Genomic DNA, 16,710 nt, shown 5'->3' with positions numbered 1-16,710 from the left:
GCTTGATCAACGCGTGTTGAAATACCTGAAAAAAAGAACATAAACACAACTCTAGAAAACTTATTAGTAATAAATTGTTTGTCAAATCATCATCAAAACTATAGGGTCAACAGTTGTAATCTTTTAAGATTTTTTGATTTTGTTGTAACCGGATCTTATAAAAATACCGGATCTTTTGTAACCGATAAAGTATTGCACAAGAAAGCAATGACTTCAATGAAAACGGTTTTCCCCGCGAACATTGACACCCAAATATTCTATAGTATCCTTGCAATATTAATAGAGTATATTTTAGGGAGATGATGTGAAGTCTAGTATGAGGAAGGGACAATGGAAAAATAAACTAAAAAGTTAGAGAAAAAGAATCTCTCAAATTAAAAGGACATAAGAGAAAAAGAAAATGAATTGCAATAGGGGTTAAATTGCCATCACTCTGCCTCCAATCAAACACTAAAAAAGGATGACCATCCTCTACCTCATTGCACTTCCCGTGGCCTCCCCTTCTTGAACCCTCTATCAAACCGAGCCTAAGCTAGACGTTTTAGAAAATCTTATTTAAGAACTTTAGGATTCCTCAACTTTTGAAAAACTTATTTAAAAGCTCATCTAAATACCTTAACTTGCTCGACCAAATCCTATCTTATCTTTAAAATTCTTATCAAATTTTTATCATAAAAATCAAAATCCAACAATCATTAGCATTGGGGGTTTTAAGAGTAAACTCTCTTAAAGATTAGTTCTCAAGTGGGTTTTTCTCCTCAGATTCTGAGGACAGACTAATCTGCAACTTCCTCCTTAGGTGCTAGACTATAGTTTGGGCCTCAAACTCTCCTCCCATCAGCATTAGCTTTAGCATTACTCTCAAAATGGCCAAGTTCCTTGATGCTCTCAAAATGGCCAAGTGTATTGGAGAAATGAGATTCCAAAGATACACAAGCAAATAATGAAATTTAAGAATCCATGAATCATGGTAGCTTAATCAAAGTATGACATATATTGATTGAACTGGAGTTACAACTCCCTTATTTTCATTATTATTTAAATTCTTGAAGCACTTCAATTCTTCAACAAGATTATTTATCACCTACATTTTAAATGCTTACAACATAATTTTTTTGATGAAATTCTAGTGCTTTCAATATGTTGCTACTGAAGTCCAACAATAATTCTCTTCCCCAAGAAGATTACATGCTAACATGCTCTTTCATATTAAGCCTCTCCTGTTGAATTTTAACTGCCATGTACCTGAAAAAATTGCCAACATTCGGTTTACCTCTACAATGAAATGAAATACTGATGAAAATTAAGTCCAAAAATTGCAATTCAAGAAAGATACCTTCCAAGCATTAGAAGAGTAGCTTGTGGATTTGTTCCAGGAGATGAATTGAACGTGGAGCCATCAAGAACCCTAAGCGCATCAACACCAAGAACCTTGTAATCGCGATCCACAACCTGCCCAACCTGGCAACCTCCATGATAATGCCATATCGTCATCACAGTATCCTTACAAAATTGTTCAATTGATATTTTATTGTTTGCAAGTGTATTTGATTTCTTGATACCCAAATACTGCAAAGTCTCATTGAGCAATGAATCAAATGTCGCATCTGGATACCGAAACTTGGAGAACGATTCAGATTGTATCACACGACCAATAGTCTTTAGACCTTCAACACAAGTCTGAAGGTCCTGTGGTTCTTGAAAGTAGTTAAAGGTAACCTCTGGATTGTGATCTGGATCTGTATTTACAAGCTTAAGATATCCTGTTGAAATAGGGTATGCGACCTTTTCAACTATGAAACCTGATCTTGACAAAGAGCTTGGTGGACAAATGAGGTATTTGTAGCCACTGATGGACTCGATGTAACTACCAAAGATAGTGATTCCAACAGGCTGAACAAGAGAGAGCTCAACAGGCGAAGGAGAGGGAACGTAAATAGCGTTCATCGGATTATCAGCCATGTTTTTGCCTACTAAGGGTTGATCCATGACCATCTCAATGCCTAGAGATTGAAGATGATCGGAGGGGCCGATACCGCTAAGCATTAGTAGTTGAGGGCTGCCGAGTGCTCCAGCTAGATTGAAGATGATCGGAGGGGCCGATACCGCTAAGCATTAGTAGTTGAGGGCTGCCGAGTGCTCCAGCTGATATAATGATCTCGTTGTTTGGGTTGTTCTTTAGATATGCTTCGTGAGTTTCTCCTGTTGAGTCCTTGAATAGAACACCATAGGCTATTGGTCTTTGTCGGCCTGTGTGAACAATTAAGAGTTATTGGATGATTTACTACTAGTGAATCAAAGATACATAATCGTTTCTCTAATTTTTCAACTTAATGATTGAGAAATTTATTCAAGGTTATGACTATTGATGGAATCAGATCAATTAATAAGGTGTTTGTATTGCATTTACGTAACATTCTCAAATTCAAATTTGAATCTGAATCCCTATTTATATTTTCAAATCTAAATTCAAACGTTTCAGACATTCATCGAGTAGTAAAACATATTAATCCTACACCCTAACAGGCCCCGCAAATTAAGAGATCTTTTATGGATAGAAACCTAAAACTCCTGCAAATGCATAGACACTATGTCAAAGGATCCCGCTATTACACCAGGTGAGGTTGAGAGGTACTACGTTATACTATAACAATAATCTTTATTAAACCCTCAAAGCTTAAGAATAAGCATAATGTGCTTACTAATATGAAATATGGTTAATTAAATAAACAAATAGACACTAATAAATAAATGAATCAAGTATCACTAATAGACACTAATAAACAAATGAATTAAGTATCACAATTCTCATATTTGATCAATATGATCACAGTAAGGAATTATTCGACTACTTCCTTTGGAGTCAAATTTTAAAAAAAATAGTCAGAGGAACAATTATCGAACAAATTGATAATTACTAGAGAAATAAATTACTAACCTCGTTTGAACAAGATCTTATAAACCGTAGCCCATAAGAAAACCGTAGTCTGTTTTGGCTCCGCCTGTGCTAGTAAATCTGCAGCGGTACGCCTGTGCCCATCTCGGTCAAAAATCGTCCCTCCAATCTTCGTCCCTATCAGATGCTCATATGTAAACCCATTATCTGGCACCACCCCCGCCTCCACTAGCCCATCCCTCACAGCCGACTGCCACTGCTTCAACTCTGGCTCCTGAACCAGCAACTCCTCAATCCATTCGTATGACTCCTTCACCAATCTCATGTCCCACCCGGCTTTTCTAACGTAATCGCTACTGGCTCGACTGTAGAATCCGGCATTGAGGCACGTGCCTCCACCGAGCACATGAGGACGGATGTTATTGATGCCGTCTTGGGAAACGAATTGCTGGGCTGCGGAGGTTGGGGAGGTGTCACATAGGGAGTCTGTGAAGCCCGAGAGATGTGTTATGTTGTTGTTGTCATAAGGAGAGCCTCCTCTTTCTAAGAGTAGGACTTTGGAGGTTTGAGAGAGAGTAGCGGCCAACGGACAGCCGACGGTGCCGCCTCCGACGATGATGTAGTCATAGTATGATGCTGGCGGTGCTTCTGTTGCATTTTGCATAAATTTGTAGGGTGGCAAGGATGCTGTATGAATATGTGAATACAAGAATTTTAGTTAATAACGAGCAAAATTCACCTGCGCGACGCTACAACATTAGTTTGAACATTTGCTTTAAAAATACATCGTGCAGCTAACCACTTATAAAAGTATAAAAATTTACACAAAAATATAGTAATACATATTAAACTGCTCAAATACGAATTGAGTTTAAAATTAATTTAATTAGATATTTTAGGTCTAAGCATGTGCAGGTTTATATACAATCTAAGGTGCAGTGCCATCCTAAAAATTTACAAATTACATAGTAAGATTTGTGATGTTTAAATCTACCCCACAATAAACTTTAGAAATTGCACCCATGGCCCAAGCTATCTAAAAACACTGAGCAAATTAGTAACAATTTGAGCTCATTGCAAAAATAATAACTCATTTGAATTTCCAAAATCAACTTAAATATGGGCCCAAATACTAAAAACCAAAAACTATAATACTAAAGACCCAAAAGTCCAAAACACAAACAATACTAAAATCCAAACCTATTACCAAAAACTAATACTATAGCTATTAATATTATATCTTCAGTTTTAGATAAATAGACCCTTGTCATCCAATCCCGAAAAAGAACTTTTGAATGCGTCACTGGCTCTAAGATTGTTTTTGGCAGTGGGTGGTGAGTTTAAACCTAAATGTGGATAAAAGATTAATTTATAGATAAATAACTCTTTTGAAAGTGTGTGAGTTTAAAAATAAATGGGATAGAACTTTGAGTTTATAAGCCACAAAAATCTATCTACAATTGCGATGATAATCAATATTGGTATGTAAAAAGCAAGAAATTAATAGTTAAAGTATTTTACTCAAAATATACCACATATGCAATCATTGAGAGAATATACATATATAGTTATAACAATATAGTACATCAAACAATTTAATTATAAGGTTCATACTTAATTTTATGAAGAATTTAATGTAAGTTGAAGTTGGGTAGGTTTTAAAATAAACGGTGGTAAAACTTTCAATTCATGAAAATTGCATTTCTGAAAGTGGGTTTGTTTAAAAACATATAAGAATAATATAGTAACTATACCATATATCAAACTATTGAATATATTATAGGTTCATACTTAATTTTATGAAGAATTTTAATGTAAGTCAAAAGTGTGTAGATTTTAAAGTAAACAGGGATAAAACTTGCATAATGGAGAAATTACCTTTCTCGAAGTGGGTTTGTTTAAAAACATATAGGAATAAATTTATATTTTTTTGGTGAGCTTAAAATAAATTGTATTTATAGATTTAACAAATCCCTATAATTGAAGAGAGTGGGTTAAAAAAATAAGTTGGTCATAGGCAAGAAAACCGTTTAGTTGTATAAAAATAAGTTGGGGTAAAACTTTGGAGTTTGTTTAAAAATTTTATGAAGCATTTTAATGTAAGTTTTAAGTGGGTGGAATTAAAAATAAATGGAGGAAAAACTTTCTTCATGGAGAAATTACCCTTTTCTGAAAGTGGGTTAGGGATCAAACTTTATTTTTGGGTGAGCTTAAAATAAATTGGGATAAACTTTGGTGTTTATGGATAAAAAAACCCAGAATTGAAATGAGTGGGTTAAAAAATGAATAGAGTAAAACCTTGGCTTTATAGGCAAGAAAAATCATTTGGGTGCATAAAAATAAGTTGAGTAAAACTTTGGAGTTACGTAACAAAAATTAAAAAAACATACAAAACTTGCCGACACCAATTGCGATGATAAGCAATATTAATACGAAAAAAATTAAGAAATTAATGGTTTAAGTGTTCTGTTTAAAATACACTACGTATACAATCATTTAGAAGAAAAAATATATCATGTTATAACAATATAGCAATTAATACTATATATCAAACTACTGAATACAAAGTAGGGTCATACTTAACTTTATGGAGCATTTCAATGTAAGTTGAACGTTCTGCGGGTTTATAAATAAACCGGGGGGGGGGGGCGGGGGGGGGGGGGGGGGGGGGGGGGGGGGGGGGGGGGGAATAAACGTTCAGTTCATGGAGAAATTACCCATTCTAGAAATGGGTTTATTTTAAAACAAAAAGGGATGAAACTTTATTTTTGGGTGAGCTTAGCTAGGATAAATTGGGGTAAAATCTTGAGTTATTAATTAAAAACAACCCTAGAATTGAAGTCAGTGGGTTAAAAAATGAATAGAGTAAAACTTTGGTTTATAAGAAAGAAAAAATATTTAGGCGTATAAATAAGTTGGAGTACAACTTCGAGGTTTGTTTAAAATTTTTATGAAGCATTTTAATGTAAGTAGGAAGAGGGTGGGTTTAAAAATAAACTTGGGCAAAACTTTCACTTCATGGAGAAATTACCTTTTCTGGAGGTTTTTTAAAAATAAATACGGATAAAAACTTTATTTTTGGGTGAGCTTAAAATAAATTGGGGCAAAATTTTGTGTTTATAGATTATAAAAAAAATCCCAGAATTGAAAGAGTGGATTGCAAATGAATGGAGTAAATTCATTTGGGTGTATAAAAATAAGTTGGGTTAAAACTTTAGATTTTTGTAAAATAATAAAAAATTCACAAAGCTTGCCCACCCCAAGATTCGAATAACCATAACCAACTCGTTAAATGTGATTTAAGACCCATTCATACAACATGTAGATTGATCATGATTTTTTTAGGGGCTGTTTGGTTCGTTTCCTTGATATAGGGAAATGCAATTCCATGTAAAAAAATATAAGTTTTGAGTTTTACAAACTTTTTCAAGAAATAGATTGTTTTGCTTTGGTTCGCACATAAAAAATGGTGAGAAACCAATGTATTTATTTTTCTTGTGTTTGCTTCGCATAGAAAAATAAGGAAAACTTTTGTAAACAAAGCAGAGAAGGAAAAAAAGCTGACGTGGTAGAGTTTTAATCAATTTCACTCGGTTGAGGAAGGAAATCAGAGAGAGAAAAAAATCTGAGGTGGCGGCGATTTCAGCAGAGTTTTCCCTCTTCCATCCGAGCGAACCAAAGCCGCACAAAGAAATGGACGGAAACAAAAAAAACTGATGTGGAGGGCAAAAAATCTGACGTGGAGGAGTTTTCTAAGTTTTCCACCCCTTATAATAGCGAACCAAACAGCCCCTAAATAATAAAAGGTAACTGGGATGAACTGTAGTTGAGAACTGTAGTTGAGAATTGTTAAAATAATGGTTTTTTAGACGTTAGTCCTTAAAGTCTCAATAATTCCATGTTAATGCCTCAAATCTTGAAAAATGCATTTTAGTTGTTAGAAATCTATTTGTTTTGCAAAATGGTTTCTCTAACAAACTAATTATACCTCAAATCTAACCGTTGGAGGCAATTTGATGATTTTAACACTTTGTTAAGTTTTCCAACCTATTTCCTAACAGGTTTAAAATCATGGACCTACTTTAAAAAACTCAAACCCATTTATAGTTCTTCTCTAATGGTCAGAAAATAATTCTAACCCAAAGTTAATCTTCACAATGGTTATATTTTTCTAAAATCTATATAATCCTCTTAAGTTTATCTTCAAACCTATCCATCATCTTCCTCTGTAACCTTTGAAATATCAATAAGAGATATTTTATCTCTTTCATTGTAATTCAATGTTTCAAGAACACGTGGGCCTTTAAACTTTTTTAGGGAAACTTATGAAGTGGGAGTTTGGTAATTGTCTGGGTTAATCCAATCATTATTGTATTTTCAAACTAAAACACTAACATAGGGACCTTTTTGCAAGACCGTATAGGATTTTAAGGACTAACATGCAATTTCAAAGCTAATATGGAATTATTGAATAGTTAAGAAACTAATATCTAAAACTAGAGTAAAACTTTTGCTTGATATAATTGAGGGCCAAGAGAGAGTCTGGTAATGGGTGGATTTAAAAATAAACAGAGTAAAACTTCGAGTTTATATGCAAAAGCTAACTTTTTATACGAATTGAATGGGCGGGTTTAAAAATATAAGGTAATAAAGTTGGGTTTATATGCAAAAAAAATCTACTTCCGAGTTCTTGAAAAAAAGGAAAATGTACTTTCGTGAATGGCATGGACAGTTCTTGAGAACCCATGTCCTTTACTTTCATAGGTCAATCCTCTAACCGAGCGTGCTAATAACCTCTTTACAATATTTTGCAAACTTATGATAATTATATGCATGAAAACTGCAGCTAAGAACTATTCATTTCCCATTAACTTTAATATAAAACATAAAGTTTCTTATAATATAATGTAATGATTAACCAAATAGAAGAAATTACTATCTGATTCAAAACCATGAAATGAGTTATGATATAGCTGAAATGTCCCTTTGTCAGCCATTTTTCTTAAATAAATTACAAGAGAAATGATTCCTTACTCCTTTTATGGTAGGTGGTCTAATAAATTTGGCGTAGAAAATATTTTTAGATCCACATAATAATTTTGCTTTTTGTTTTTTCTGTAAAATATACTATTGATGTGTTTGGTTAGTTTAAATGTATGCTTATTAGATTCGAATTCTCTCTTGACTGCCAAAAGTGGTATAGGTTAACAATTTTAATTATAATTGTTTATTTTTTAGTTGACAGTTATGACCCGTCTTTGAGTAAAAATTGGAAACATAGCGCCATAAAAAAGTTAAGGGCAGACCATAAACCAATAGGTGGTCACAATTAAAAAATAGTGTTATAATATTGGATAGGATCCAAAATTCTATTTTATCTATTAACAAAGGAAATTTTCTTTCAAAGTCTCTACATTTAATTAATTTTGATTCTCTCCACTACGAAAAAGAAAGGGGAAAAAGAAAGGGGGCGACCACTACTTTTTAACATAGTTGTCTATTTCTAGTTGATGGCTTGTGAATAGTCTTACTCTCCACTATGAAATATAAAGGGGGTGACCACTACTTTTTAACACAGTTGTCTATTTCTAGTTGATGGCTTGTGAATAGTCTTACGTGAAAAATAAGAATGGATGCAATACATAGGGATGTGATAAAGCTGTAATATTTAGTATAATTTATAATCATTCACTAAATAATAGATATTTGTGAATGAAAGTAATTACAACCGTTGTCAACAATTTTATACATACATAATACATCACATTTAGGACAAAATTTTGAAATCAACCATTTTGAGAATTTAATAAGTAAAATCAACCGTTTTTTGCCTGTGAGGACTAAAAACGGTCGACTTTGCTCATTTTAAAGGAAGAATGTCATTTTTGCTGATTAAATTCTCAAAATGGTTGGTTTCGAAAATTTCTCCTCACATTTATTATCCCCACTAAGTATCAAGGTCTTATTAGACAATTATAGTTGAGAAAGTAATCACTTCATTGTCATGGTCGTACTGAAAGGATTCAAATTCATTGACCTCACCGATATATCTATTAGTTTTCTTTTAAAAATTAAACGCTCACGGTTGCATTACGAACCTAGTGGTTCTTCTCAAGAAAAGAAATGGAAAAATTGCACAAAACTCCAACTAACCTCTAATAATTTCTACAATCCCACTAAACCTCCAATAAATATTGGAATTGCTAAAAACAACTCCGAATAAGTTTCTCCATTTTGCAGATAACCCCCATAACGGCCCACATTCTGCATTGGTGACACATTTAGATTCTAAATGTAAACTGACGCAGTCATGGAAGTTATCCGTAAAATGCAGAAACTTAGTGGGAGTTTTTTTGCAATTCAACAGTCATTGGTAGAAACGAAATGCTAAAATATCTTGAGGGTCTAGTGTAATTTACCCAAAAACAAAAGAAGAATATAAACCAAATAAACCTCCGGGATAAAATTATTTAGCTAGATATCGTCTAACCAAAAGAAAATTCAAGGGCTACCTTTCTCTAAGCAACATAAGCCGTAGAAGCACGTAAACCATGTAAGAGTTGCCAAAAGTAATCCCCAAAGCCTTGACCTCGCACTCATTTTCAGCGGAGATTCGATAAAATACTTGTGCAAGTGCATTATAGAGGAATGAGCAGCTCCATCACTTTCTTCGTGAGGAGAGAATTGATATAATTAATAATTTAATATGGTATGCTTGTGTCCGAGGGTCGTATATTCGTTCCTTATCTTTTGAGACACGTGTAACGAGTCCAACGTACGTAGCACTGTTGAGAGAGATAAGGGCTTTTTATTTCTAGCCTTAAATGTTTACTGATCTTTACCTTTAAATCCAATCACTATTTGTTGTATCCATAAACCCAAATATCTTTTTGTATTTATCTTTAAGCCCAACTTAAAGATTTTGGGGGGCCCACAGATACAAGTATTGTATTTTGTAAGTTAGGCTTAAAGATAAATACAAAAAGATATTTGGGTTTATGGATACAACAAATAGTGATTGGGTTTATAAATAAAGATAAGTAAACATTTGTGGCTAGAAATAAAAAGCCCTAATTGAAAAGTTTAGTTTAAAGCCTGATGTTGATTGTGTCTGTTTGGTTACAGTAAAGAGATGATGCAGCATCTTGATCAGAAGTAGTTTGAGACTATTTATTCCCACTATAATTAAAGTTATCCTGCCCCTGATCCTCTATTATTCCGTTCAAGTTGTCGCTCCACCTTTTCGGTTCGACTAACTGTGTCTGCCAAGGTATATGTCTGCTGCAAAGATAAATGATCCTGAATTGTTATACTCAATCCCCCAGTATATCGAAACATCTGTTGGGCCTCATTCTCATTTAAATTGTTGCGGGATGACAGCCGATAAAACTCCTACGTGTACTTATCAACTGTTCTTTCACCTTATTTACAATTATGGTTTTGTCCGATTAAGACTTGTTCATAATCATCCGGCAATAAACGGGCTTTCAGTAGTTTCTTCATCTTGTCCCACCTATCGACTTTCGGTTTTCCTTGACGAGATCGATTCATACAAAATGATTCTCACCAAGTTGATGCTCCACCTTTAAGTCAGTAGGCAACCAATTTTACCTTACGCTCATCTGGGATCTCCATATACTCAAAGAATCTTACCACTTCTGCAACCCAATCAAGAAATTATTCGATATGAAGTTGCTCGTTAAAAGATGATAGATCCATCTTCATCTTGAACCCTTCAGCATCACAACTATCCCTTTGTCGATGGCCTCCAAGATAATCACCACGGCGTGAGGCTTCATAGTTATCGTCGTCACTGTTGAATACGTCATATGGAGTCGGATCACGTCGCTGGCGACCATCAACACGATTTCGAACTCCTACCGTGTTCAGACGCTCCATTGCCAACACTATTGAAAACACCCTAATGCCACTAGGAAAGAATCCTAGAGGGGGGTGAATAGGGTTTATACTAATCTAATCCAATTTATGTCAAATTAAAACTAATTAACAAATATATCCTAGCAAATAAGATATGAACAATGTTAGCCCTTATGTTTTGATGATGTTTTATAACCACCATTATCGGTACTAATTGCTTGTTGAGTGATATTGTAGTTAATATATAAATCAAGTTTGTTAGTACCATGCATGGAGGATTGGATGGAATATGAGCTACAACGATGATATCCAAAGGAGGAGGATGTATAGTGATGAAGCATTGTTTATTCAAGAATAATAAATGCAATGAAAAGCTTCATCAACTCAAGCTATATCAAGACTCAACGAATTATAATTCTATGTGAGGATATTAGCTAGTTTTTATTTTTTTCTCTAATGCTATAATGTAGGCAAGTAGCTTAGATTTCATTTGAAGCTATTGGGTATCACACACACGTTTTCATACTTATATTTTTGAGCGTTTTGACAAAATATCACTTTTCACAAGTATGAGGACCTTTTCGCATAATTCCTTTTCCAAACAGTTTGTTTTTAATGTCAAAAACAATTTACAAAGTTACACAATTTTTGGAAGTCTTTTAAATATTTTTACATATTTTTAAAGAGTCAAAAACAAGTTTTATAAACAGTGTTAGCTTATGTCAGTTCTCGATCGACTGCCACGGTCGACCGCGCTTGTGTCTTTTTCCTAGTGGGCAGCAGAAACTTTCGCAGTCGACCACCACGGTCGACCATCAGCTCAAAATTTCCCATGGTCGAACGTCACGGTCGACCGCAAAAGTCTCTGGAAAATTATAAGCTTCGAAAGTGGCTCCCCCTTTTTACGGTACAGATTTGCAAATGATTTCTTACGGGTTTTAAGGGATCTGGGTATGGGTTTTAGCAGTTGATGTTTTTCTTATTTAAACTCTCATACCCCTCCTCTTGCAAGTGCTCTTGTCCATTTTGAAATATCCTGCAAACCTGTCTACTGTTTTCAAAAGAGCCCTAAACTTTTAAACATGTTCTCTGTTTTCAAGTTTACATCCCAGCTTCAGTGTAATCTTTCTCCTTGCTATAGGAACATTGTAAAGAGAGAGTTTTACATCATTACTACTGTTGTGAGCTTGATCTTGTGGAGATCAACAGCGTTGGGAGTTAAATCTTATGGTGATCAACTGTGTAGTTGTGAGATCTTGTGGAGATTGTTGTGTAGAAGAAGTTCCGGCTTCCAAACCGGATTATGTAGTGGATTCTCCTCGAGAGTGGGGAGCGGGGACGTAGGTCAGCGGGCCGAACCTCATAAACACATCGCACGTCACTTGGATAACAATTTCTAACTCTATCTCGTTTCCTATAGTTGTTCATTTTGTGGTTTGTTGCTTGTCTTATTTTTTATTACACTATTATAGCCTTAAGACCCTAATCACCCCACCTCTAGGGTCCAACAATTGGTATCAAAGCTTGGTCTCTATATTAGTTTTTGGTCTAACCACCTTAGAGAAAAGATCTTATGGAGGCTTTAATGAATATGCATATGTTAGAGGGACAATCCACCACTAGACCACCACTTTTCACCGGTAGTAATTTTGCTTATTGGAAGGCTAGGATGAGGATTTACCTTCGTTGCATTGATCTTGACATTCTAGAACTCATAGAGAAGAAATATGTAGAAAAGCCCAAAGTTGGGAACATGACCGATGGAGAAAGACACCAAGCCAATCTTAATACAAAGACCATGAACGCCTTAATTTGCGGTCTTTCCCCCAATGAGTATAATAGAGTTTCTAAGTGTGCAATCGCATACAAAATATGGGCGAAAGTGTGTATTACACATGAAGGAACCCCCCCAAGTTAAGGAATCCAAGATTAGTGGGTTCATGCATGAATATGAGTTATTTAAGATGCTTCCTAATGAATCCATTGATGCTATGTTTTCTCGCTTTACTAATATAATCAATGAATTACATGGTCTTGACAAGAAATTAACTATCCAAGAGACGAACTATAAGATACTTCGTTCATTGACTCAGGTATGGGAACCCAAAGCTACGGCAATAGAAGAAGCTCATGATCTTACCACTCTAGCTCTCGATGGCCTCATCAGCAAGCTTAAGGTTCATGAGAAGAAGCTCAAGGGAAAGGACAAAGAGGAAGTGCCCTCACGGGAAGTTGGGGAGCCATCACCAAAAATGAAGACCATAGCTCTCAAAGGAGCTAGTGATAACTCCTCATCATCATCGGAGAGTGAAGTTGATTTTTCTAGAGAAGTGGATTACCTCTCTAGAAGAATATCTAGACTCATTAAAATGAACAAGAAGTTTAATCCCCGATCTAACAACAAATTTTCTTCACATGTAGGGAAGTGCTTTGAATGCAATGAACTGGGTCATATCTCTAAAGATTGCCCCAAGCTCAAGAAGAAATACTTGAAGTACAAGAAGAAGAAAGCCATGTATGCCGGATGGGAGGAATCCGAACCAAGTGATTCGGATAGCAATGAAGAAGGAGCTAAGTTTGCTCTTCATGATTCCAACATTTGCTTCATGGCTTATGAAAAGGAGGTAGTTTCCGACACCGAAAGTGAATCCTTTTATATGCAATGTGATCTAGCTATGGCATTAGAAGAATTAAATATTGAGTTTAAAAGGATGTCAAAAGAATTTTCTTCCTTTAAAAAATTGCATGCTTCTTGTGATGCCAAACTAGAACAACTACAAACCTCTCTTGTATTAAAAGATGAATTGCTAGGGGATCTTGATTTTAAAAACAAACAATTAAGATCCAAGATTGAAAGACTTGAAATTAAGAGTGGTAGAATTAGACCTACTCATGATTATGCTAATCATCATCACCACGGTAGAAATAGATTTCATAGATCTTATGCTCCTACACGTAAGAGAAATTTTGTGTGCACATATTGCATAAAACATGATCATATTTCTACTCATTGTAGGATTAAAGATAATCATAATTTTTATGGAATGACGTGGGTACCCAAAGGTACCAAGCTTACTAACCACCAATGACCCAAGATTTGGGTACCTAAAGCTACTACACCATCATCTCTTGTAGGGAACATCACGAACACGACGTAGAGAGATGTGGTACCTTGATAGTGGTTGCTCACATCATATGACGGGAAACAAAGAGCTATTTGCAATCCTATCAAGGATTGAAGGAGGTAGTGTCTCCTTCGGTGGTAGAGAGAAAGGTAAAATCATTAGTATTGGTTGTATTGGTAAGGCAACCTCTCCCGTTATAGAAGATGTTTATTTGGTTAATGGTTTGAATCATAATCTTCTTAGCATTAGCCAATTGAGTGATAAAGGTTTTGATATTTGCTTTAAACCGGACAAATGCATTGTTAGCTCAAATGGAAAAACTATTTTTGTTGCTAATAAAAAAATCTAATGTATACATTTTTGAGATGAATGAACTAGTTGATCAAGATGTCAAGTGCCTTGCGACGGTTGATGAAAACCCTTGGATTTGGCATAAGAGGCTTGGACATGCAAACATGGAATTGATATCTAAATTGTCCAAGAGGAATCTTGTTAAAGGGTTACCAAACTTGTATTTTATCAAAGATACCATATGTGAAGATTATGCTAAAGGTAAACAAACTAAGTCTACATTTAAATCCATCAATGAGATATCAACTTCTAAACCCTTGCAATTATTTCATCTTGATTTATTTGGTCCTATGCGTGTTACCTCTCTTGGAGGCAAACAATATGTTTTTATTATCATTGATGATTTTTCTCGTTTTACATGGACAATCTTTCTTGCAAGTAAAGATGAATGTTTTGAAGAATTTTCGGATCATGTTAAAAGAATTAAAAATGAAAAAGAGTTGAAAGTTGTTAAAATAAGAAGTGATCATGGTGGTGAATTTCAAAATATCTCTTTCTATGATTTTTGTGCGCATCGTGGTATAACTCATGTGTTTTCCGCTCCAAGAACACCATAATAAAATGGTGTTGTTGAATGGAAAAATCACACCATACAAGAGATGGCACGAACTATGTTAAATTTTTTTGATTTGCCAAAGTAATTTTGGGCGGAAGCCGTCAATACGGCTTGCCATATTTTAAATCATGTTTTGATTAGACCAAATCTTAAGAAAACTCCTTATGAACTATTTTATGACAAAACTATTTTTATTGGATATTTTCGCATCTTTGGTTATAAATGGTTTATTTTAAATACAAAAGATCACCATGATAAATTTGATTCTAAAATTGATATTGGTATTTTTCTAGGATATGCACCTCGAAGTAAGGCTTATATGGTCTTCAACAAACGAACTCTTGTTATTGAATAATCTATAAACATTACTTTTGATGAGACTAATATTGGTTTACAAGTTGGTTTGCCTAGGAAAGATGATGATGATGTTGAGGGAGGATTGGAAATTTTGCAAATAAATAAAACACCCTCAATAGATGTTCAAAAGGATGGGGAAAGTACAAATAATATTCAAGAGCAAGAACAAGAAGAACTCCCTATAGCATGGAAATTTGCACCAAATCATCCAAAGGAGTAAATCATTGGGAATGCTTCACAAGGGGTTCTAACTCGCTCAAAAGCTTTGAGTGAGTGTGGTAATTTTGCCTTCTTATCTAAATTAGAACCTAAGAAGATTAATGATGCTTTAAATAATGAATTTTAGGTTTTAGCTATGCATGATGAACTAAACAATTTTTGAAGAAATGATGTTTGGAAACTAGTTCCTAGACCTAACAATGCTAGTGTAATTGGAACAAAATGGGTTTTCAGAAACAAACTTGATGAACATGACATTGTAACTAGAAATAAAGCTCGTTTGGTTGCCCAATGATACAATCAAGAGGAGGGCATAGACTATGACGAAACCTTTGCACCGGTTGCAAGGTTGGAATCTATTAGGATGTTTTTGGCATTTGCTAGCTTTAAAATTTTCAAACTTTTTCAAATGGATGTTAAAAGTGCCTTCTTAAATGGTTTTATAATGAATCTCTATGTAAGGATTTTTCTAAAGTTATGCAAGATCATTTTGAAATGAGCATGATGGGAGAGCTCACATTCTTTCTCGGGCTCCAAGTCAAGCAAACTAAGGATGGGATATTCATTTCTCAAAGCAAATATGCTAGAGAATTGGTAACAAAAATTCAATTTGGAGAATTCTAAGCATGCACTAACTCCCATGAGTACAAGTGTCAAGCTTGATGCGGATGATAGTGGTGAGGATGTGGACCAAAAATTATACCGCGGTATGATAGGTAGTCTTCTTTATCTCACCGCTAGTAGACCCGACATCATGTTTAGTGTGTGTGCATGTACACGTTTTCAAGCTTCTCCTAAAGCATCTCATTTGATTGTGGTTAAAAGAATTACTAAATATGTTCATGGAACTATTGATCTTGGTTTATTTTATCCAAAGAGCACCTCTTTTGATCTATATGGATTTTGTGATGCCGACTTTGCCGGATGTAAGGTAGACTGTAAGAGTACGAGTGGTACATGTTAATTCTTGGGTAACTTTCTTGTCTCTTGGGCTTCCAAGAAATAAAATTGTGTTGCCTTGTCTACTACAAAAACGGAATACATTGCCGCCGGCTTATGTTATGCCCAAGTTTTGTGGATGAAACAAAGTTTAGTTGATTGTGATTTGATTTTTTAAAATATAAAAATCTTTTGTGATAACATTAGTGCTATCAATATTTCAAAAAAATTTAGTTTTGCATTCTAAAACCAAGCATATTGATGTACGCCATCATTTCTTACGTGATCATGTAGAGAGGCAAGATGTATCCCTTGTGTTTGTTGACACAAAATCTCAATTAGCGGGCATCTTTACCAAGCCTCTTAGTGAAGATGATTTTTATCGCATA

At 34.7% G+C, this 16,710-nt stretch overlaps 1 protein-coding gene across 1 annotated transcript; it reads right to left on the bottom strand.

Annotated features, from left to right (window-relative positions):
* Positions 976-9,584, bottom strand: LOC109838072 (protein HOTHEAD-like). Its single transcript, XM_020406534.1, has 5 exons — positions 9,409-9,584; positions 2,939-3,583; positions 2,080-2,250; positions 1,337-2,009; positions 976-1,245 (listed from the first exon to the last, which is right to left on the bottom strand). Exons 1-5 carry the CDS (start codon positions 9,533-9,535, stop codon positions 1,185-1,187), a joined length of 1,677 nt encoding a protein of 558 aa, XP_020262123.1. The 5' UTR covers positions 9,536-9,584; the 3' UTR covers positions 976-1,184.

Source organism: Asparagus officinalis, chromosome 4, assembly GCF_001876935.1.
Source record: "Asparagus officinalis chromosome 4, Aspof.V1, whole genome shotgun sequence".
NCBI classification, from domain to species: Eukaryota; Viridiplantae; Streptophyta; class Magnoliopsida; order Asparagales; family Asparagaceae; genus Asparagus; species Asparagus officinalis.
The sequence above is the reverse complement of the archived record's forward strand: the minus strand, read 5'-3'. Positions and strand labels throughout refer to the sequence as shown.